The sequence below is a fragment of the Vanellus vanellus genome (assembly GCF_965231255.1).
Source record: "Vanellus vanellus genome assembly, chromosome: Z".
NCBI lineage: Eukaryota > Metazoa > Chordata > Aves > Charadriiformes > Charadriidae > Vanellus > Vanellus vanellus.
Genome location: NC_138908.1, coordinates 49,388,833 through 49,412,742, shown reverse-complemented (window position 1 = coordinate 49,412,742; position 23,910 = coordinate 49,388,833). Strand labels below are relative to the sequence as shown.

At 40.1% G+C, this 23,910-nt stretch overlaps 1 protein-coding gene across 1 annotated transcript in view; it reads left to right on the top strand.

The window, feature by feature from the left end:
* Positions 1–23,910, top strand: part of TRPM6 (transient receptor potential cation channel subfamily M member 6) — a gene marked incomplete at its 3' end in the record, with an annotated part of 101,790 nt that overhangs the window by 29,527 nt on the left and 48,353 nt on the right. The window contains exons 2-11 of the mRNA XM_082497109.1: positions 3,581–3,660; positions 4,493–4,531; positions 10,045–10,225; positions 10,593–10,806; positions 11,375–11,499; positions 12,329–12,500; positions 13,794–13,968; positions 15,311–15,434; positions 17,274–17,346; positions 17,467–17,567. Of these exons, the coding sequence (XP_082353235.1) occupies positions 3,581–3,660; positions 4,493–4,531; positions 10,045–10,225; positions 10,593–10,806; positions 11,375–11,499; positions 12,329–12,500; positions 13,794–13,968; positions 15,311–15,434; positions 17,274–17,346; positions 17,467–17,567 (1,284 nt within the window). The remainder of the gene's footprint in view (positions 1–3,580; positions 3,661–4,492; positions 4,532–10,044; positions 10,226–10,592; positions 10,807–11,374; positions 11,500–12,328; positions 12,501–13,793; positions 13,969–15,310; positions 15,435–17,273; positions 17,347–17,466; positions 17,568–23,910) is intronic.

Below are 23,910 nucleotides of genomic sequence, written 5' to 3'. Positions count from 1 at the left end.
AAATGCTGTAAGGCTTGTCAACCTCTTGGCTATTCTGTCACACCCTTTCCGGTTAATGAAGAGTTTAGTGAAGTTCATTCTTGTGGAAGGCATCCCGTAAGATTTTTTTGTTCCCTAGTTCTGGTTGAAAACTGATTAGAAGAAATAGTAATGCGGTTCAGAAAAAAGAGAGTCCCTGGGTATCAAAATATTAGAAAATTTTCACTGCTTTGTTTGATAGCTCAAACAACTGGAATAAAGTAGTTTAGGAAGTGTGAAACAATACTGATTACTAACAAGATTACTAATAAAAGGTTTTTGAGAGCAGTGTGTGCCTGCCCTCAGGTAATGAAATTTGCTTCACTGTTTCCAAAGTTTTTCTCTGGATTTAATTTTTGCACTTTGTCTTCAGTAGGCTTGCTTTTAAGATAATTTTCTTGCATGCCCGTGTTCTGTCCATCCCTGAGGATCTTCCATGCTATTAGTCCTTTATTCGAAGCTGAACCAGACACAGTTCAATTAGTTGCTCCCAGGAGAATACACATGCTCACCAATACCAGCAAACTGCTTTTTAATGGTCTCTTTCATCTTTGTCAGTGGGGGCCTGTTTCAGAGTACATTAAAACCAAAGGTAGGACTCCCTTTAGTCTTGGTGGAAGCTGGGTCCCCACCTGCAGACAAGATGATAGTTCACTCAGGTAGCTTGTGGCCCTCCATAACTGTTCAGCTGGCTGGGAGATTGTGTGGGGGTATGTAGGGATGTGCAGCTGAAGTGAAAAAATGTCAGGTGGGCCTGCTTTATGAAGGATCATAATTCCATTCAGGAGATAAAAGAGAGGTATTTTCTTTTATAAGAGTTATTGCTGAACTCCATCCATAAAATGCTCCCAGTGATACTCTTAATAAGTTGAGTTACTGGCATTCTCATGAATTGAATTCTTTTTGAAGTCATTGTGCAAAAGACACATTTTACAAATGGGTATGGAGACAAGTACTTACCATAAGTATTTTTACACGGTAGACACTTTGCAGAGGAACAATAATTTTCAAATGTGAGGAGTGAATAAGGAGTCAGTGTTTATTATTTGATTACTGTTTGTTTTGTATCTGTAATAATAAACCAAGACCCTACTGTGCCACTGTGACCCTACTTACCCACTGAGCGGTCCATCCGTCAAATCCATGTCTCTCCAATTTAGAGACAAGGATGTCACGTGGGACAGTGTCAAATGCTTAGCGCAAGTCCAGGTAGATGATGTCTTTTGCTCTTCCCTTATCCACCAGTGCTGTAATGCCATCCTAGAAGGCCACCAAATTTGTCAGGCATGTTTTGCCCTTAAGGAAGCCACATTGGCTGTCACCAGTCACTTCTTTATTTTCCCATGTGCCTTAGCATAGTTTCCAGAAGGATCTGCTCCATGATCTTGCTGGGCACAGAGGTGAGACTGACTGGCCTGTAGGTCTCCAGGTCTTCCTTTTTAGCCTTTTTAAAAATGGAGGTTTCCCCTTTTCCAGTCAGTGGGAACTTCACCGGACTGCCATGAATTCTCAAATGTGATAGATAGTGGCTTGCCAACTTCATCTGCCAGTTCCCTCAGGACCCGTGGATGGATTTCATCCGGTCCATGTATTTATGCACCTTCAGGTTCCTGAGGTGGCCTCAAACCTGATCTTCTCCTACAGTGGGCAGTTCCTTATTCTCCCAGTCCCTGCCTTTGCCTTCTGTGACTTGGGTGGTGTGGCTAGAGCACTTGCTGGTGAAGACCAAGGCAAAAAAGTCATTGAATACCACAGCCTTCTCCATATCCCGGATGACTAAGTCTCCCGTTTCCTTCCAGAGGGTGCCCATATTTTCCCTGTTCCTTCTTTTATCACCAACATAACTGTAGAAGCTTTTCTTGTCCCTGGCCAGATTTAATTCTAACAGGGCTTTAGCTTTCCTAACCTGATCCCTCACTGCTCAGACAGTTTCTCTGTATTCCACCCTCTGTAGGCTTCCTTTTTGAGTTTGATTTTTTCCAAGAGCTTCTTGTTCATCCATGCAGGCATCCTGGCATTTTTGCCCAGCTGCTTCTTTGTTGGGATGCATCGCTTCTGAGCTTTGAGGAGGTGATCCTTCAACATTAGCCAGCTTTCTTGGGCCCCTCTTCCCTCCAGGGCTTTATCCCATGGTACTCTGCCAAACAGACTTCTGAAGAGGCCAAAGTCTGCTCTCCTGGAGTCCAGGGTAGCGAGCTTACTGCACACCGTTCTTTCTGCCCTAAGGATCTTGAACTCCACCATCTCATGGACAGTGCAGCCAAGGCTGTCCTTGAGCTTCACATTCCCCACCAGCCCCTCCTTGTTGCTGAGAACAAGGTCCAGCATGGCACCTCTGCTCGTTGGCTCCTCTATCACTCAGAGAAGGAAGTTATCACTGAGGCATTCCAGGAACCTCCTGGATTGCTTACGCCCTGCTGTGTTGTCCCTGCAACAGCTATCAGGGTGGTTGAAGTCCCCCATGAAGACCAGGGCTTGTGAATGTAAGGCTGCTCCTATATCTCTACAGAGGGCCTCATCTGCTCAGTCTTCCTGGTCAGGTGGCCTGTAGCAAACCTGTACTGTAATGTCACCTGTCCCTGCATTCCCTTTAATCCTGACCCATAAGCTCTCAGTCTGCTCCTCATCCACCCCTCAAGATAGAGAGTGAAATGAACATGAGGAACAATGAGACAATAATTGTCCGTATAATTCTATTTACTCTTTATGATAAAATATCTGTCTGTTTTTTTTTTTCATTGGGGAGGTAGTTCCCTAAATCACAAAAAAATCGTTTGTTTCCGGTGTTTATTAAATTCAGTCCCAGAGATTTAAAAGTTCAGCATCCAAAAACTATCATTCATTTTAGGGAATTTAGATAGATCTGAAGAAAAAGAGGTTCAAAGACTCCCAGTGAGACTCTTTGAAAAAAATCTGTGTACCACAGTGACTGTTCAGTTTACTCAGCTGTAACAGGCTTCGCTGAGACACTTTTCACAGTGTTCCAGGAGGCCAGTGGAAAAAACCCACCTGATATACGCTCTGAATGCTAGATCTAGTCTTTGCTCCGTGTTTTTGCATTTCACTGTAGTCCTAGTTCAGCAAAAGTATAACGAGGATGAATCTATTCTTAACTCTGTTAAGAATAATGAAGAAATCAACCGTCTCTTTCAGGTAAAAGTAAAATCTTGCCTTTTTTGACACAGCTTTAGTAAGATTGCCATTCGTTAGTCTTCTGGCAGGAGGAAAGTCCAGTCCTTTAAGCAGTTCTGATTCGTCCTTACCAGTTCCTCTATTGTAAATGTGTTTGACAGATCCTCTAAATAATTATCATGTTTATTAGTGAGGGGTGGGAGTAAATTTTAATACTGATCTTTCTGTGGAGCTGTGCAAAGCTTGGGGATGAAGAGCTGGGACTGTTCAGAGCTGTAACTTCAGCTTGTAGCGTTTGATTTCATCTAACTTTATGGGAATCATTTTGAGTTATGTGTTATGTGTATAATCCGTGTAGATGTTATAGTGCAATTGTTGGCATTATGTTCTGAAGTTCAGGAATACAATTATATTTGAAATATCTTTTCAGTCCCCCAAATCTTGGATCGAAGAGGTCTTCAGTAAAAGAGAATGTGCACACATCATTCCCAGTTCAAAAGATCCTCACAGGTAAAACAATGAATTTCACTTTCTTCCTGTTACATTTGGAAAGAATCAGAAGAAATTTTTATGGGCATTGCGTGTAGCTTGGATGATGTTCTTTGCAGTTTTGCAATGCCCCAGTTGGTGATTGCTGGTGTTAATGGGTTCTCATAGATACTACCACCAATATGTTTTAAATGAGGGTGTTTGCATTAGAAATTGGCCATTGACCTTTGTAGGCTTCTTAGGTGTGTTGCTCTCAGTCCGATAACCAAAACTGTCGTATGGCATCCAACTGAGAAACTGAGTTACATGGAGTTACTGCTGATCAGGAATTCTTAATCCTGTACCACCATTTTCTCCCTTCCTCAGAGCAATGCCCGCTACTGATCACAGTCTTCTGAGACAGAGATTTCTGCTCAGGCTGGTGTAGAGTGTGAAAAGAGTGAGGAAAAGATCAAATCCTCAACCTGTGTTTTAGGACCTGAGAAAGCAAAGATAATTTCACATTCCGGATTGTGGGTCTAGTGGATGATGGTGCCTAAATAAACTTGGTGAGATCATGTTCTGAGGATGTAAACTTGTAGTTTTGATCATATTGTTTTGAACACATAGAGAGCGTAGAGCAGATAAGATAGATAACTCATCTATGAAATGCAGATTTAACATACGGCCTGAGATGTAAAACACCAAATGAACCACGAAGTTACCCAGTAACTTCCAGGGGTGAGGACGTAAGAACACAGCCTTTAATACTGTTGATGAGAATTTTTTCACAAGTGAATTGATACTTTATGAATAACATTACAGATGTTTTCTTTCATACAAGCATCTATTAATTATCCATCTTTTATCACAGGTGTCCTGCAGGATGTCAGGTGTGCCAGAATTTAATCAGGTAGGAGTGCATAAATATATATCTATGATTTTTATAATGACCTAAAGTTAGTGGTGGGCTTTGCTAGTCAAGGAAGTAATGACAACAAAAATAACCTTCCTCTTATATTGTTAGAGCAGCATTTCTGAGGGTGTGCTGGAGAGTGTTTAGCATAAATCTGGGTGAAATAAGATTTTTTCTTCTCTGCAGTGGGCATTCTGAGTCTCTGCTTTTGAGAAGGCAAGCAAAAAAATTACATCACTTTGGTGCTTTTAACTTGTGTGGGTTTTTTAGAGAGCTAGTATTTTGTGGCTTGTATTAATTGGTTGTTTTCAATCCAACATTTGCTGTTCTGCTGGTGTTCCCAAAAACGGTTTTCCATACTGTATGTTTATGATAATAAATTATCAGTTATTGGAACAGAAATTTTAACTTCCCTTGGCATTGGTTTTGTGTTAAAGGCCTCTGAAGGCTGAAGCAGCAGAAAACAATGTTTGCTATAACTGACGACTAGTAAACTTGTGCTAACTAATCCTGTCACCTGCATGGACATGATTTTTTGTTTTTTCAATATGTTTCACATTTTATTTTGCTTCTAAGATTTGTGTGAAACAAGAGTCACATTTTCCAAAAAGCACATAAGTTACTCCTTGAAATCAGACCACTGTAAAGGGCCGATATGCAGCATGGTGCTGGCTTTGTAAATAAAGCAAATGATCTGTGCGTCATCAATTCAGAAAGAGACAACTCCCTCTGAGGGAATGGTTGCTTTAGAGCAGAAGAATAGAGATTTAAAGATTTTTGCAGGTTTTCTGGAAGTATAAATGCAGGGAGGATTTTAATGCTTCCTGCTAACCTGCAGATAACCAAGTGGGTATCTAAGATGAAGTTAATTTGTGCTTCAAAATATGGTGGTTTAATCCCATCTAAATCAAGACTACAGCAGTTCTGCAGTCCTCCTCCTTCACCCTGCAGAGTGACCATGTTGCTACTTGGTCTGGAAGTTCATTGGTATGAAAATTAACCTGGGAGAGTGGAAAACCAAACCAAAATTAGCTTTCCACCAAATTAGCCTCCTAATCATGGGTTAGCCGCATGAATGTCAATACTACAGTGGGAGACAGAGGAAGAGAAACTGGAAACATGCACCCCACAGGACGGGTTTGCTTTTTTCTTTCACCTTTCTCTGTAAAGAAATCCTGTACCTTTGTGGGTTTTTTTATCTTGTAGTTGTTTCTTTCACTCTTTGTTAAGTATTTTCATGATGTGAATCCCATTTGTTGGTTTCTATACATATACGGGATGTGTATGGGTGTCTGATGTTCACTTCAGTCAGCCATTACCTTGCATGTTAACTGTTCTTGTCTTCTTGTATCTCTTAAGGTGTAAACAGAGCTTTCTTCTAGGAGAATTTTTCTGTTCCTAATAAGGGGAAATAATTTTCACATGAGTGTTATAACTGGTTATATTGCATTTATTAGATAAGCAATGAAACAGGTTTTGGGCCTTGTGAGATGTGTAATTTTCCATAACAGTCCAAAAGTGATGTGAACGTACTTCATGCCTACTATAATTTTAGCTAATATTGCAGGCAAAATAAATCTGTTAATGATGGTCACTCTCCCCTGAAGTCCCTCCAGTTTGCTGGTGTCTCTTCTGTGTTGGGGACCCCAACTGGATGCAGCACCCAGACAGGGTCTGACAAGCACCAAGCACGGGGGACAGTCCCTGCCGTCCCTTGGCTCTCAGGCCATGTCCTGCTCGCACCACCTCAGGCACTGCTCGCCCTCATTGCTGCCTGGGCACATGGGTCTCCCCGGCTTGGCTTGCTTCCTACCAGCACCCAGGGCCATGCCCCAGAACTGCCTCCTCCCCAGGGCTGCACGTGCCCTCCATCCCTTCCTCTGGGTTGTTGGTGGAGGTGTTGAACAGGAGAGGCCTGCACAGGCCCTGCAGGACCCTGCTGGATACCAGCCTCCAGGCAGCGTCTGCCCCATAACCACCACCCTGTGAGCCCACCATCCAACCGGGTCATCACCCACCAATGTGTCCTTCCTCCCAGATTTTAGTGTCCCAGCCCAGGTACAAGAATATTGGAGATAGTGCCGGCAGCCTGACTTGTGCAGAGGTAGGTGGCATCTGCTGCTCTCCTCTTGTCCCCATGATTTTGTTGCAGAAGGCGGTCAGGTGGGTCAGATATGATCTACGCTTGGTAAATCCTTGCCGACAGCTCCCCATAACTGTCTTCTCCCTGCTGTGCCCAGATGTGGGATCCAGGAGGTCTCCTTGATTTTATCTGGGACTGATGGGAGGCCAGCTGGCCTGTGGTTTCTCAGGGTGGCTTTTGCCCTTTTTTGAAGTCAAGTGTGAAATTTGCCTTTCTCCAGTCATTGGGTACCTCACTGATCTCCATGACCTTTGAGAGCTGATAGAGAACAACTGCACAAGGACATCAGCCACCTCCCTCAGCATCTTGGAGTGCAGCCTGGCAGGTCCCAGGGACCTCCTGACTCAACCATCATCCCTGGCTGGTAGCTCCTCTCCTCCTTGAGCACTGTCACTATGCCCACAGCACAAAACTTTACAGAAAAAAAACCAAGCAGCTGTATGAAATGTTCTGCTTTCATTTCCTGAGAGCCTCTTAGTCTTGGCTTTTGACCTCCCGGTTAGCTAGGCACCTTGTCCCTTCCTGCTAGATAGCTAGAAAGTGAGTGTGCCAGGTTGGAGCAGAGCATGAGCAATTTGGGAAATACCAGTCCTTTGGAGTTCATACATCTTGTAGCTGCATGTACCCTACACACCTGTGTATTTGGTCCATGTGCAGTTCCTCCACTGCCTGCGCAGCGTAACTGAGGCGTTCTGAGTGCATCCTGCCTCTGGGTGCATTTAGATGTAAACATTAAGTATGTAGTGCAAATAATGTTGATTACTAAAATAGTTCAGTGTTCATTGGACCTTTCAGTTTCAAGGTTACTGCACTGATTTATCTTGTCATATGGTTCATTCCTTTCTGTAGGATCTCAGCTTTGAAAAGGCAGGTTGCTCTCGCTCTTACTGCTCTAGGAGGGGCTGCTGATGTGACCCTGTAAGGAAGAGTAATAAGTGATAGATAGTCATTCTGCTCGTTTTTCGATGGGCTGAAAATTAATTCAGATTTAGAAAATGTAACCCACTGATGATATGCCTGATGGCTTTTCAGTTCTGTCCTTCCAAGAACTGGTATTTGCTGAGTCAGACGGTGTAATGTGGCGTCTGAGTGAGTAATGTAAGGTAATGTAATATTTAGTTGTGACTGTTATTGGGTCTCTGTCTCTCAGAATGACTCCTGGATTAAAGGTCTTGTTATTGTGAGAACATTCTAGGAGCAGTACAGTGACCACAAGGTATTTTCAGGACCAAAGAACAACAGGATATCTTATGTTTTTTCTCCTCTTTCATCTAAAGATCAAAATTTTCCTGACATTTGCTGTTCTCTCAGCCTGGAGTCCCTCCAGAAGCAAGCAGAAAAAATGGAGCAAGGAGGCTACTCGCTCAGCTGTAGAGAAATTTGTCCTCTGAAGACCAATAATAGAATCAAAGTGTCTCTTTCTTCTGGTCCTTTCTTTGAGGTATGCAGGGAGAGTCTTAAATTAGTCTCATGCTCTTTGTGGGCAGATTTTATCCAAATCTGCTTCCCTTGTGCTATCTGCTTTGCAGCTACATTGCTGTGAAACACTTTTAGTTTAGATGTGTCTCTGTAGCGCCTCTGAGTGTGAATTCTGAGTCCGCATGTTATTTGACAACACAATGTCAGCAATGATCTTCCTTCTGTGTTGATCCCTCACAGCCTTCTGAAATAGTCATTTAATTGTGTATCTGTCAGTGACTTAGTGTGACTGGTTTATTCTCCAAGTTCCAGCTTGGATACTTTTTGTTCATGAGCCTCACCAGGCAATACTTCTGGTTGGAGTAACTTGACAATAAAAACCCCTCTGTGAGGCTTTTTTCCCCCCAGCTAGATAATTTCCTCTTCATTTTTCCAGGACTCAGTTGTAAGCATGTGCCTGACTTCTTTCTGGCAAGTCCCTGGATTTCTGTGATATCCTAGTATTTGTTACAGCTAGGGAAAAGGTGTAGATGGTCCATGTTAGCTAATCCACGTTGAATTAGCTTGGCATTTTCGGTAGTCCCTATCGCCTTCTGAATTCTAGCTAACTGTTATCATACACGTGACAATAGAACTCAAGCCTTTTCTGCAGTGCTAGGCTTCTACAACTCTTTAATTCTCCACTGAATAAGATTGTTTAATTGAGTTATTAATTCCCCAAGAGTGTGGGCGGCTTCCTTCTCCAGTCTGCTTTCACAGAGAATTGAATCAATCAAGTGTAATTTGCCTGTGTTAAAAAACTGGAGTGCAAATATAATTTCATGGTTTCTGGGTATCAAAAAGTGCCTTTCCTAAGCAGTTCACTTCCTTAACTTGCTTAGGGTTATTTGGGGGTTTGTTTTTATTTGTTTGTTTGTTTGTTTGTTTGTTTTAATCTGTTTCTCTTTTACCAGTTCTTACTCATCTTCACGGAAAACTCTCTCTTTCTGAATGTAGCTCTTCAGGGTTTTGTGGATGTCGTTTACATCTAACCTGCCCCTAGATCCACAAGTAATACATCCGAGTCCCAAGGCAGTCATTGAGTTTGGCTGTTGGAGGCTGTTAGGTATCTTAAAAGACTAAAAGGGAAGAATTTCCCATTTCCCAGGGTATATTAACTTCTGAAATGTCTAAAGGAAAACTGTGCTGTCAGATATCACTATAAATTACATTGAAGTTAATCCCATAGAGGAGACTGGAGCCCGTCGAAGCCTGTATGACAGTAATACTGACTGAATTTGGAATCTGAGTTATTCATCCAGTTGCAAACCTTTAATGCTAATTGAGCTTCTGCTAAATTTCCCTTAACATTGCACTTCAGTCGGTTTACCTTGTATATTCACTTTGCTGATATCCAAGGGTTAGTATAAAGGTCACTCTGAAGTTCTCTCTAGACTGAAGGTTGCTCCTCTCCTCCTGATTAACGACGGTAGCTCCTGGATCTTTCTTTTGTATCTATAATAACCTGTGGTAATAACCATAGCAAACTTTGGTGTCCTAAGATATTCCTCTGAAATCTCACATATGAGATCAGTAAATCTGAGCTGCATTGCTCAGGGCAGAATTGCTATATGGGACTCTCAAACTGTTACAGAGTCACAGAGAATCACATCATGGTTTGGGTTGGAAAGGACCTTTGAAGTTCATCCTGTCCAACCCCCCAACTGTTATTAGTGTTCCTCTGGTAGAGAACAAATTCTGTATCCAACAAAACCTATTTATGATTAAATTCAATGTCATTTTGCCATTGTTGAGATTTTTTCAGCTGAGTTAATTTTTATTATATTCCTTGTCAGCAAGCTACACTATCCTTCTTTGCAGAAAAACTATTTGGGCTATTCTGATGAAGATCCTAGAGTTGCATGCAAGTCTGTTTGATATAAAATAATTTCTTTTTCTTTAATGTGAGATGTTGCTGTGGACGACTGATTGGAGATCACGCAGGAGTAGACTGTAGCTGGCCTGTTTATCCAGCTGCCTCACAAAGAGATGATGGAGAATGGTCTGTGCAAAAACACACAAAGATGAGTCCAACGGATGCATTTGGTACAATCAATTTTCAAGATGGAGATCACACTTACCATGCTAAGGTAATAGATGATGGGTTTATATGTGTGACTTCTTTTTATAATTTCAGCGTAAGAAAGACAAAAAGTGGGTTTAGGTGAATATCAGATTGTTTGTCTTAAGAGAGCAGGGGAATCTAAAAGTAAGTCGGGTTAGAGTGTGCGTATGATATTTTTACGTCAGACTTCACTGCGATTAAGCATAGTCTGTCTTGCTGTCTGTATTGCTCACTGATGTATTTTTTGTGCTATGATGTTAGCGGTATTGTGAAAGTTCAAATCCTGCACAAAATCTTTAACACATTAATGCTGAGAACTTTGCAAGATGTTGTGGTTTCTTCTCTTGGAGTATGTAAAGGATGTTTATTTTACCCATTATTATTTTTTCCAGTATATTAGACTCTCTTATGATAGCAATTTGGATCAGCTGTTGCACCTGATGGTTAAAGAATGGCAGATGGAGTTGCCAAAGCTAGTGATCTCTGTTCATGGAGGCATTCAAAATTTCAAGCTCCCCTCAAAGGTCAAGCAGGTTTTCAGCAAAGGATTGGTGAAGGCTGCTGAGACTACAGGAGCATGGATAATTACAGAAGGCATCAACAGCGGTAGTGTAATTATTTTTCTTTCTTTCAGTCTTCCTCTGACGTTCTTTTTCTGCATTCAAGCATATACATTTAGGGCAAATATAATGAAATTGTTTGATAATTTGTGATATTTTAGCACAAAATGAAGCTTTTTTTAAGGAACAGTGCATAATTCAAGCAGTGGCATCATGTTTCTCTGCTGTTGACAGGCATTCTGAATATTTTTAATAATTTTTTTTGTATTAAAGAGCAGAGTATTCTGCATATAATAAGATACACTGACCTTACAGGAGAACTGTCCTGTGCATTTATATAAATAATAAAGTTTTTATGGGGGTAGAAAGCACCATTAGGAACATATATGAGTATTATTAGTTACAAATATGTGTTGAGTTTGATGCATTGGTGCGTTACATCTAAGTCTTACAATTCCTGCAATGTGCATCAAATATACAAGTGGGGTGGCATGGTTTGTTTCTGGTTAAAACATAACCATAGAATAAATTAAATTGTGGGAAACCCTTTCATTGGTGTTCTGTAGCAGGTCTCTGAATGCAGAAGAAAAATTGTGATTTAATTATCTGTTTAGGAGTGTCCAGGCATGTGGGGGATGCGCTGAAAGGCTGTGCCTCACCACACCTGAGAAAGATTTGTGCTGTTGGGATTCCTCCATGGGGTATCATTGAGAACCAGAGGGATCTCATTGGAAAAGATGTGAGTTGGACATGTTGTAATTATAAAAGACTTAATGTTCAGGGGATGTTATAGCTTTCTTGCAAATTTTATTTGCTGCTTGCAAATAAAGCAAATGCATTCAAGCATAAAATATGCATTCAATTCAAACCATTCACTGGTTTGATATTTTTTCTAAGTATTAGAGGCTTAGATTTTGCTCAGCAGTAGAATTCTGTGGCATGTGGACACACTGTATTTTGCTTTTTCTATGTAAATGAATAGCTCTAAAATATTTCTCTTCATACAGGAAATTGCCATTTCTTTTTGAAATTTTGTAATTAATTAGGCAATTCTCTTGTGGTTGCAAATGATGTATTTCTATATTCATGTGATTCAGGATGAGCAATCAGGTTAATGGTATACAGAAATAGGCTATTAATATGCATGTTTTTTATTCAACTAGAACTTTATGTGAGTGCCAATGTGAGGGTGCAATCTACATAACTGTCGATAAACACTCGACAAGTAAGGTGAAATGACTCCTGATAAATGATAGCTCACATATTTTTAATGGGACTACTCCCAGGAAAAACATGCCATTGTGTTTCAACTGTTGCAAAGAAAGGCAGGCAGTGACTCTGACTAAGGACTGCAGACCTAATCAGAAATGCTTTCTGTGCTATTAATTGTGGTTTTGTTGCTGTTAAGAATCAAATGAAAAGCTACATTTAAGTAGAGCGGCAAAAAGTGTGATGCAGGCTTTCAGGAGATCACAATATGATGAAGAAATACATACAGGCAAAGCAACCTAAATGGTGATATTTTGTTAGTTTCTTTGAATATTTTGTTTTGATTTTTTTTTTTTTAGGTAGTTTGCCTGTACCAGACTCTTGGTAATCCACTCAGCAAGCTAAGTACCCTCAACAGCATGCATTCTCATTTTCTAATGGCAGATGATGGGACAGTAGGCAAGTATGGGAATGAAATGATGCTCAGGAGGAATTTGGAGAAGTACATATCGCTTCAAAAAATACACACAAGTGAGTACTGCTGTGGTCAGCTTTATGACGGAGAAACCTATCCTAATAGTTCTGGAGGTACTTGACATATCCTTTTACATGTTGCACATCTTAATTTGACATAGATTTCACTGAGGTTAAATGTTATTAATTGCAGGTGTCTTGAACTCTGAATATCAGGAAAATGAAGAGGACAGCATTTTTATAAAGCATTATGCATTTGGGCTAACTTGCATTTTGGTTTCTCAGTTGTAGAGCCATCTAAATGACTCAGATTATTTAGTAAGTACTGAGCATTTGTTCACTTTGCAGTGAACAGCACTAGGTAGTTTCTCAGCATTTTGCTAGGTGGAAAAATTGTCACATTCAGTGGAATCTGAATCCTTCTTCCCCTGTTCATTACTTTTATCCTCATCAGTCTTCTCTATTGCAAGCCTGTGACCTCCTCAGGTACAGAAACAAAGACTGGTTGTGAAAGGAATACCTTCAGCCAATGTTTATTTGTCAGATTGTGTAACTTTCATTGTTTGCCTGTAAGTAACTGAGTTATGGTATAGAAGTCATGAATGAAATATTTATTACACAGACAAGTATTTCTTTTTATGCAGTAGATTGTATAGATTATTTGTGGAAATTCACTCTTCCCTAGTGATTTAAATCTTGAGGTATGTTAAAAGGACATTAGCAGAGTTATAATGTTGAATCCTTGTTTCCTTTGTCTGCTCACATTATAGAATTTACAAACTTAGAAACTTACCCTGTTTTTAATGTGCTCATATTTAAAGCTTCTTACTCAGCCTCTTACATCTTTTCTTACTATGAGTTTTTGCAAGTCTGACTTTCTGTTGTTTTTCTATTTCTATTGTATCTTGTTTGAAATTTATTTCTGATTGTTAAAAAAACCCCACCCTACTGCTGTAAAACTTGAGAAAGTCTATTAAGAAGTGCCTGATTACTTTTCTATATGTGTGTAGGTAAACAAATGGATGTTTACAACATTTCAAACGCCGTCAGTGTCGTTGCATGTGGGACGTACTGTAAAGGGCAGAGGGATATTCTGAAGGATATTTCTTCTTTCCAAGGCTAGGGCCCCTTACAATTTTATCAGGAGGTTTTCATGGTCTTTTTGATCTGGTTGCAGAAGTTCTCTGAAAGTCTTAAAAAGTGTAAGTCAAATTAGAGATGGTAAAGGCATGATTTCCTCTCCATTGAACCATGTATGAGACTCCTTCATGAGTATTTATTTACCAGATGTTCTGATTTTTTTGTGTGACTGAGACCTGTTTGTAACTGGTTAGGTGTGTTTTGAAACAGGAATGGGCCAAGGTGTACCTGTAGTTGGGTTGGTGGTGGAAGGAGGCCCCAATGTGATCCTAATGGTGTGGGAGTACGTGAGGGCCAGCCCAGCTGTCCCCGTGGTGGTCTATGAGGGCACTGGCAGAGCTGCAGATATCCTGGCTTTTACGCACAAACACACGGGTGATACGGGGTGAGTAGTGGCATTATGCTTCTCCTGCTTGGTCTGTTGTATTGGGAGGGACCTGAAAATGCCTGTCTCAAAACCACTGAGATAATTACTAATGCTTCTAGTAATGACCCCACCATGGTCCTTTGCTGGCTTTTACTTCTGTGAAGTGAGAGCATAGCTTCTTCCTTCCCTGTCTCAAAATAGTGCTGTAAGAATTATTCTGCCAAATTTACTGAGGTTTTTTTCAAGAGGATAAAGAAACAGCATCTAGCTATTTTGAGTTATTATAATGTTTCTCACCTTTGACAATGGACACTGCTGGGTGACTCCAGAGTGCCTGCTTGGATATTGAATCAGTCCTTTCTCCTGCCGTCAGTATTCTGTGAGTGGGCTTGGATTTGGGTTGCACAATGCTTTTGAATCTAGGGCTGGGCTTAGTTGCTTTAAGAGCCTCAGGCTGGGCTTTCCTTGGCTTTGGCTTTGGTTTACCCAGTGGTAACCCAGAGTTGTCATCCTCATCTAACTGTAACTCTTTATGTCACCTCCAGTGCAGCCTCAGCTGCAGACTCTATTAAACCTACCTTGATGAAAATTTTGCATCCAAAGTGGAAATAAATATATATGTATTTGTATAGCAAACTAATATTTTTGTGGAAGTTTTTCAACATCAAAGGGGCTTTTTGAATAAAAAAACCAAATTTTAAAAATGTGGCCTGGGTTTATTCTACTCAAAACCCCAAGCAATTTAATAAAATTTATATCCTAATTGTTTATTTATTATATTTTCTGAATATTCTTTTCGGGGTGTGGTATTTTTCCCTAGTGTGTTGTATTGAGAACTTCTTTCTTCACTTGCTTTTTCTCCCATACTTTTTATCTTTTAAAAAAACTGGTCCTGCCATTTCAAAAGAGCAGGAAAATATGGATGGAAAGATTAACAGAAAGATAAATGAGGGGAAAAAAGATGGGAGAAGTACGAATCCTAATGAACAAATAATGAGGAATTTAATTTTATCCCTATATGCTTATTGAAAGAAAGAAAAAGTTTGCTAAACTTGTAGTGATTTTAGCTCTGTATTCACAGACAATCCTTTGAAAATTATTTTTTTCATTTATCCTATTTCCAATAGTATATATGTATGGTCAGAGCTAATGCCTGCGTGAATAATAATTTATGTTACAGGATGCCTTTGCTTTGTTTAGTTGAAAGAAGGCAGGAATTAGTCAGCAGAGAAGTTGAAATAAAAGAGATTTCTCATATGTCTCTGCTTATCATGAGTTTTGTCTTTTGCTGAGGTATCATTTGGGCTGGTAAGAAGTAGCTAAAAATGTACTTATTCTTGCTTGTATATCTGTTTCTCAGGGAGCTGCGCCCTCAAGTGAAGGACGAGGTCTTGGTGATGATTCAAAACACATTTAGCCTGGGACAGAAACAGTCCAGTCATCTATTTCACGTTTTGATGGAATGCATGGAGCACAGAGAGTCCGTGAGTGGGGGTTCACGCTCTGAGTTTAAGACATCTTCATTTGCTGTTATCCTTTCTGCTCTTTCTGCAGTGGGTTGGTGTGGGCACAGCAGTTGTATCTCTAATATAAAGATAACACAAAGGTGTCTGTGTGTCTGCACTAATTTATATGTTGGGTAGCTCCACAGACCCTGTTTAGTTAACTTCTCAAGTCTCAATGGTTGCTTATGAAATGACAGACTTTCTGATCTTACTAAAAGCCCAGACATCTTTGTTTTTGCAGGAAAGATCAAGTAATTCCTACTTTTTTTCTTCTCTACTAGTGTCTTATTTGTAATTCAGAAATGTTTCCATCCGTTCTTCTACTCATAACAGAATTGTGCCTAGAACTTGTCTCTGTCTCTGTGTATTGAAATGTACTTTTAGAATGTGCTGGCATGTATAGTGGCTCAAGTGCTCTTTTGTGAGTAGAATCATAGAATCATAGGATGGTTGGGGTTGGAAGTGACCTTAAAGATCATCTAGGTCCAAACCCTTGCCATGGGCAGGGACACCTCCCACTAGACCAGGTTACTCAAAGCCCCATCCAACCTGGCCTTAAACACTTCCAGGGATGGCACATCCACAATTTCTCTTGGCAACATGTTGCAGTGTCTCACCACCCTCGCAGTTAAGAATTTCTTCCCAATATCTAATCTAAATCTACCCTCTTTCAGTTTAAAAGCGTTACTTCTTGTCCTATCACTACACTTCCTGATAAAGAGTCCCTCCTCAGCTTTCCTGTAGTCTCCCTTTAAGTACTGGAAGGCTGCTATAAGGTCTCCTCAGAGCCTTCTCTTCTCTAGTCCAAACAACTCCAACTCTCTCAGCCCGTCCTTACAGGAAAGGTGCTCCAGCCCCTTCATCATCTTTGTGGCCCTCCTCTGAACCCACTTGAGCAGGTCAATGTCTTTCTTATACTGGGGGCCCCAGAGCTGGATACAGTACTCCAGGTGGAGTAGACGAGGGCAGAGTCAAGAGGCACGATCACCTCCCTCCACCTCCTGGCCATGCTTCTTTTGATGCAGCCCAGGATATGGCTGGGTTTCTGGGCTGTGATCACACATAGCCAGCTCATACTGAACTTCTCATCCATCAGCACCCCCAAGTCATTCTCCTCAGGGCTTCTCTCAGTTCACTCATTTCACCTGTGACCAAATTTGTCAGGTGCAATTTGCCCTTAGCATAGCCATGTTGGCTGTGACCAGTCATCTCTGTTTTCTATGTGCCTTAGCATAGTTTCCAGGAGGATCTGCTCCATGATCTTGCTGGGCACAGAGGTGAGACTGACCAGCCTGTAATTCCCCAGGTCTTCCTTTGTAGACTTTTTAAAAATGAGGGTTACATTTCCCCTTTTCCAGTCAGTGGGAACTTTACTAGTCTGCCACGACTTTTCAAATATGATGGAACAATGACAAATATTTGTTATGTGAGTAATGACAGTTGTAGCAGTGATCACTAAAATTGAAATTACCTAATATGTTTCTATTTTTTTTCACTTGATTTGAGTGTTTGTTTTCTAGTTTAAAACTGAGTAGATATCAAACATGTTGTATTTTTACATTTCTTAGTTTCAAAGGCTAATCAAAAGGAAATATTATTATTATGCAGTAGGTTGATGCCAGTTTGCCTGGAATGCCATTGCATTAAAAACCAAAATGGTACATTTGCTGTCTGAAACAAAGGAAAATCATGTCTGGGCCTTTGCCATTGTTTGTGTTGAAATGTGTATGATTTAATCTACCACAGCCATTACCGAGAAGAATAACTACAGACTTCTCTTCCTCACCTCAAAATAGTATACTTCTGCAATTCTAACAGATAACCATTTTTGATGCGGAGTCAGAAGATCAGCAGGACATTGATTTGGCAATTCTGACTGCACTCTTGAAAGGTACCTATCTAAAAACATGACCTGTTTTCATCTAACATACAGTCCCATTGGCCTACCATTTTAAAGCAAAGGAGTAACATCAGTGTGTGAAAACTGCTAGGTTCTTTGCCTGTTTCCTAGGTACAAATATGTCTGCTTCGGATCAGCTGGATTTGGCGTTGGCGTGGAACCGGCTGGATATCGCCAAGAAGCACATATTGGTTTATGGACAACACTGGAAGGTACTATTATCTTTTAATTTTCAGAGTGGCTTTATTATGATGACTAATTTTCTATGATTTGCATTTTCCAGGCTTTAATTAGGGAATAGTTTGTTGCTTGTAGTCAGTCTTCTGCAGTAATCATCTTTGATTTTGGAGAGGCATTATTCTTAAAATTGTGAAGTACTCAACTGCAGGGTGCATCAGATGAAAAATCAAACACATTTATTTCCCCAGAGAAGAGGTAATATCTAAAATTCCATTATTTTTCGCTGCTAGCTTTTCCATCCTTCTGGATATGCGTTCCTCAAGCCTGTGTTGGAAATCATTGGTGGTCAAGGATATTTCATTGTAGACCAGGGTACTCTTTTCTCCAAAGTAGTGAACTCCAAAGGAGTATTGCCTCTATTTTCCTAGCTCTAGACAGAAATACAGAAATTGCGGTCCTCTATGGTGTTACCAGGTAAAAAAAAAGGTAGAATTAACTGTGGTAACATGGCATCATCGCATTATTTCAGATATTTTTTCTTAGGAATAGCTGCAATCTAGGCAAGCCATGATTACATTACTACTACTACTACATTAACTGGATGCATATGGAAGAGCATACAGTAGCAATTGAATCACTCCTATAAATTGTTTTTTTCAAGTTTTCAGATGTAATCCGGTATTTAAGTATAACCCACCCTAAGAGTTTTTATGTACAAATATGATTTTTGTAGATGATAAATATTAAAGTGAATGTGCCTCAACACATGCTATTCCCATTTGTCATAAGAGAAAATATTTTCTTCAAGAAATTATATCTGATACTCCCAGAAGTACTTTTTAAGTTTCCTCTTCCAAGACTTACAAGGTTGATTTTTCCAGTCCCAAGTGCCTTTTCTTCTTTACAATGTAAATTTTAGAAAATTGACACTGGGTATATTTTTTGAGGGTGACTGTAACTGGTTGTTTGACACAACAGGAGAGCTGAATTTATTGATCAGCAGTCCGTATTTTCCTGTGGTTTATAAGGGTGAATACATGGACGACTATGCCTGAGATGTCTACAATTGGGCATCTGTGAATTAAAGGAATATTTTTCATTGTTGTTACCTCTTTGGGCTCAGTTCACCATCTGTGGAGATGATCATGTCATGCTCTTGCACAAAACCTGGTAAAATAAATGGTGTTGAGTGCCCACTGAAAGGCAAAGAACGAAATTACTGGCTTCATTTTCAGGATTTGAATGGTGTGTGAATAATAAGGGATGTTCCAAGCCTGGAACAATAAAGTTAGAACAAAATGTTGAATAGCTCCCTCATAAGAGAACATCATTCACTCTGTGAACTGAATAAGACTAAGCCCTCTGGGGAAACATACTATATGAATGAGCAACGAGTAATTGTGTCATTATTCATGGTGATGAATTATCTGATAAATTTTCAGTGTTTGACTGTATAATCTTAACAGTCTTTCTGTCCAACAGACCTTATTTTTTATGGAATATGGAAAAGATTTTTATATAGACAATGATGTGTGTATATTTTTGTCTGTATGTTTAGGGTTTTTTTACAATACCCTGTTATCTTTTGACTCACTGAAGAAAATGTATTTTTCCCAATGTCTTCTTTCATTGTTTTATAGCACGTACACTTTTCTGTTTGTGTTTGTTTAGTTTTTTGCATTCAACAACTCTGCTGTGAATTGTTGATAAGCTTTATTGAAGCACATCTATGGTAAGATATTAAAGAAAGGGGGACACCATCTATCTTACTGCTTGAAGTTCTGTACTGTTGGAGTAAAGAGAGAAGCATTATGCTTTTGCCATTTTTATCATTTTGCCATTTTTATCATTGAAGAGATATGTTGGCAAAGCCTGTAAGTCTGCATCATTCCTTTGCGTTTACATGAGAATTGTGTTAGGTGAAACTTGCTTTGGCTGGTGAATTAGTATAAATGGTATAATAATAGAATCATAGAACCATAGAACAGAATCTTAGAATCATTTAGGTTGGAAAAGACCTTTAAGGTCACTGAGACCACTAGATCGTGTCCCTAAGTGCCACATCTACGTGTCTTTTTAAATACCTTCAGGGATGGTCACTCAACCACTTCCCTGGGCAGACTATTCCAATGCTTGATAACCCCTTCAGTGAAGAAATTTCTCCTAATATCCAATCTAAACCTCCCCTGATACAACTTGAGGCTGATTCCACTCATCCTATCACTTGCTACTTGGAAGAAGAGATTAACACCCACTGTGTTACAACCTCCTTTCAGGCAGTTGTAGAGAGCAATAAGGTCTCCCCTCAGCCTTCTTTTCTGCAAGGAACAGAAGGCATCAAATGAAATTTTCAGGGAGCAAACAGCCACTGAAATATAATATTCTCAGCTTAACATCTCTTTATCTAGTAAGATCTTTGACTCCGATTCCCATAGCATTTTCCTGGAGGAACTGCCGGCTTATGGCTTGGATGGGTGTATGCTTCACTGGGTAAAAACTGGCTGGGTGGCCAGGCCCAAAGAGTGGTGGTGAACGGAGTTAAATGCAGTTGGTGGCCAGTAACAGCTGGTGCTACCCAGAGTGCAGTATTGGGGCCAGTTCTATTTAATATCTTTATCAATGACCTAGATGAGGGGATCAAGTGCACTTTCAGTAAGTTTACAGATGACACCAAGTTGGGCGGGAGCATTGTTCTGTTTGAGGGTAGGAAGGCTCTAGAGAGGGATCTGGACAGGCTGGATTGATGGGCTGAGGCCTATGGTATGAGATTCAAAAAGGCCAAGTGCTGGGTCCTGCGCTTAGGTCACAACAGCCCCATGCAGCACTACAGGCTTGGGGAAGAGTGGCTGGAAAGTTGCCCCAGTGGAAAAAGACGGGGGGGTGTTCACTGACAGCTGGCTGAATATGAGCCAGCAGTGTGGCCAAGAAGGCCAATGGCATCCTGGAGTATATCAGAAATAGCGTGGCCAGCAGGACTAGGAGAGTGATTGTACCCCTGTACTCGGCAGTGGGGGGGCCCCCACCTTGAATATTGTGTTCAGTTTTGGGCCTCTCACTCCAAGAAAGACATTAAGGTGCTGGAGTGTGTTCAGTGAAGGGCCACAAAGCTGGTGAAGGGTCTGGAGCACAAGTCTTGGAGGAGCGAGTGAGGGAACTGGGGTTGTTCAGCCTGGAGAAAAGGAGGCTGAGGGGAGACCGTATTGCTCTGTACAACTACCTGAAAGGGGGCTATAGAGATGTGGGGCTCGGTCTCTTCTCACTAGTAACAAGTGACAGGATGAGAGGAAATGGCCTCATGTTTCACCAGGGGAAGTTTAGATTGGATATTAGGAAAAATTTCTTCATGGAAAGGTTGTCAAGCGCTGGAACAGGCTGCCCAGGGAAGTGGTTGAATCACCCTCTCTGGAGGTATTTAGAAGATGGGTAGACGTGGTGCTAAGGGATACAGTTTAGTGGTGGACTTCAAAGTGCTAGGTTAACAGTTGGACTTGATGGTCTTAAAGGTCTTTTCCAACAGAAATTATTCTAAGGTTCTATGTGTATGGGAAATAACGAGTAACATTTACCTAGTACCCACGGCTTTGACACAGAAGATTTTACAGAACTATTGCATAGTCCCCTGTGTTCACTCCTGGCTTTCCCAAAGTTCCTTTTCAGTTTTTCCATATTTCTGACAATCTTTTCTGCTCTTCCATGTACTTTTTTCAGGTTTTAAAGTCATCTTTTGGGATACGCAGACCAGCATTGTACCCATTATTCAAGATACGGGGTTCTTCATGGAGATATTTAGTGAAATACTACTATTTTGTACATTATTCTGTATTCATCTAAGTATAAATCCTAATAGTCTGGATGCCTTTTTTACTTGTTTCCAGCTTAAACTGACATTCATGATTTCAGAATATCTGTCCACTGACATTTTTTCTGAGTTAGTTTCAAGACTGATATGCAGGTAGGGTTGTTTCGCAAATGCACATTATTTCATGTTTGCCAATATTGAATTTTGCCTGCTTTTTTTGCTGGTTATCCCATATTACGAGATTTTTTTGCACATCTTGCCAATTAATTTTATGATTATGAGTATTTTTGTATCATCAGCAAGTATTGTCAAGTCAGTATTCAATATGTGGGATTTTCTTGGTCTTTGACCACTATTAATAATATTTTTCTCTACCATTTCATCAGTTATTAAAGAATTGGAGGACCTTTTGCTTTGTGACAGCTTAATTTGTTTAAAAGTCCTTCAGGAAAGCCATCAGCAAAAGCTTTTGTGGGGATACAAATGTACTGTGTCAGTCTGACAGCCTTATCTTCATTGGACCTGCCAAAATTCTGGTAGAGTTCTGATTTAATTCTGCAAAATAACTTGCTTCCTCTTACTCTACTTATTTACCCACGTTGCTGTTATTGCTGTTCCTTACTGTAGTTTCATTATGTTTATCTTTACAAAGTTCTAACTGTATTGATATGCCGTGCTTTGACAACTTGTATGCTCCTGAGTCTTTTTTCACAATTGGCATATTTTCTACTGTCTTCCATTCTGCTTTTAGAGGAGCTGATTTCAGCTATACTTCAGTTCCCTGGGAGCTCTTAGGTGAATACCACCTGGTCCTGACAATTTGCCACCACTTTGTGAATGACTTCTATAATCTTTTCTACTGACACTTCAATTTGACACAGTTCCTCAGATTTGTCTCCCATAAAGAACAGCTTTGATGTAGGACCTTTCCTAACATGTTCTGTAGTGAGCAGTGAGGCAATGAATTAATTTATCATTTCCACAATAGCCTTATCTCTTTGCATGTTTCTTTTATACCTTGATCACCCTCTGTCCTTAGAGATTGCCTGGCAGTCCCCTTACTCCTGCTCCTTGGCTTCTGATAAGTTTAGAAAAGATCTATGTACCTGTTCATACCTATTTCAGTGCAATTGTTCAGCACCATTTTGAATGAAAAGTTATTCTCAGATAATAAGTATGTTCTCTCCTTCAAGTAAGATGTAAAGAGCTCATAATAAACAAGCCTTACGTCTTTCACTGCTTCTTCAACAAGCACAAATCAGAATGTGTATTCCTGAAAGTTTTTCTTTTGACTATGCAGGAGAAGATCTTAAATAATGATATTTTCATTGTAAAGAAGAAAAAAAAAAAACACCAGAAAATGCACGAGCACAGTTTTAAAGTTTACTTTGGACTTAGTTACTTTATTAGTTAAAGAGCAGTACTTTTCTGACTGTCAGGGTCTACAGTTTGTGCATGGTTATGGTGGTTGTGTGTTCAAATTTTGAATTAGGTATTTAAGCAGCAATTTTTAGGTGATTGTCCATGCAGTTTTAGTATTTTTCTGTTGATTTAAGTGTTTTAAGGAAACATGCACAATTATGCACAGATTGTGGCTGTTTCTTTTTAGAACTCTGGTCCCAGCATTTCAGAAGGTAAAGATTATAACCAGCTGTAACTGTGTTTCTGCTTAAATGTCAGCTCAGTCTCAAACAGACTTTACAACAAAGAATGTCATGCTAGTAGTTACCAGGTGGCTCTCTAAACCTCTTTAGACACACTGCCAGCGCAAGGAATGCCAGCTCAAGGAAATTTAATACAAGAATGTTCACTTTGGGATATTTCTGTAAGAAACACCAATAATTCAGGAACAGGGCTCAAGTTGCACATCTTTTCACATGTGACAATTCTGTGACATTTATTGGTCATCTTTTAGTATTACTTCTGCCAAACATAGATATATACGTGGAAAGGACTAACTTCATGTGCCAAGTTGTGACTAGCACCTGCCCCATTTGTGTGCCAGCATCCTCATTCTGCTCACGCCACTGAGTTTTCTGTGCATATGTGTTCTGTAGAAATTCTTTGTATGGGTTTATATGAACTTCATGTGTCCAACTCCTTTGCTATTTTGCATGTAGAAATCTTGCTGAGCTCTGTGCAAGTGCCACGAGTAGAGTGCTTTCATCGTTTGGACACTGTTGTAGGTAGACCTGTGCTTCATGGTGTCTTTGAGAGAGTTTATCCTAATGCAGATTCTCTCTCATATTTGAAAAGAAGTCTGCTTTAAAGAACTTTAAGTTCTATGCAGAGATCTTGAAATACAGTACCTTGAAATGACTTTTGTCATATGTCAAAAAAGAAAGGCTTCCTTCCGCCCCCTGCATTATCATACATTCGCTTCTGAAGTGAATTAAAGAGAAGGGAATGTATTATCAGAGTCTGGTTGTAAAGTTAGATTTGTAGAAGTCTCTACATATGCTGGGGTTTATGGAGACTCAGTTTTATTCCCCTTCTCTGTTGGATTTTTTTACACAGATTCTTCCTCCAGCATGTTTTTCTTTCATACTGTGCACTTTAAATATAGGTAAAGACAA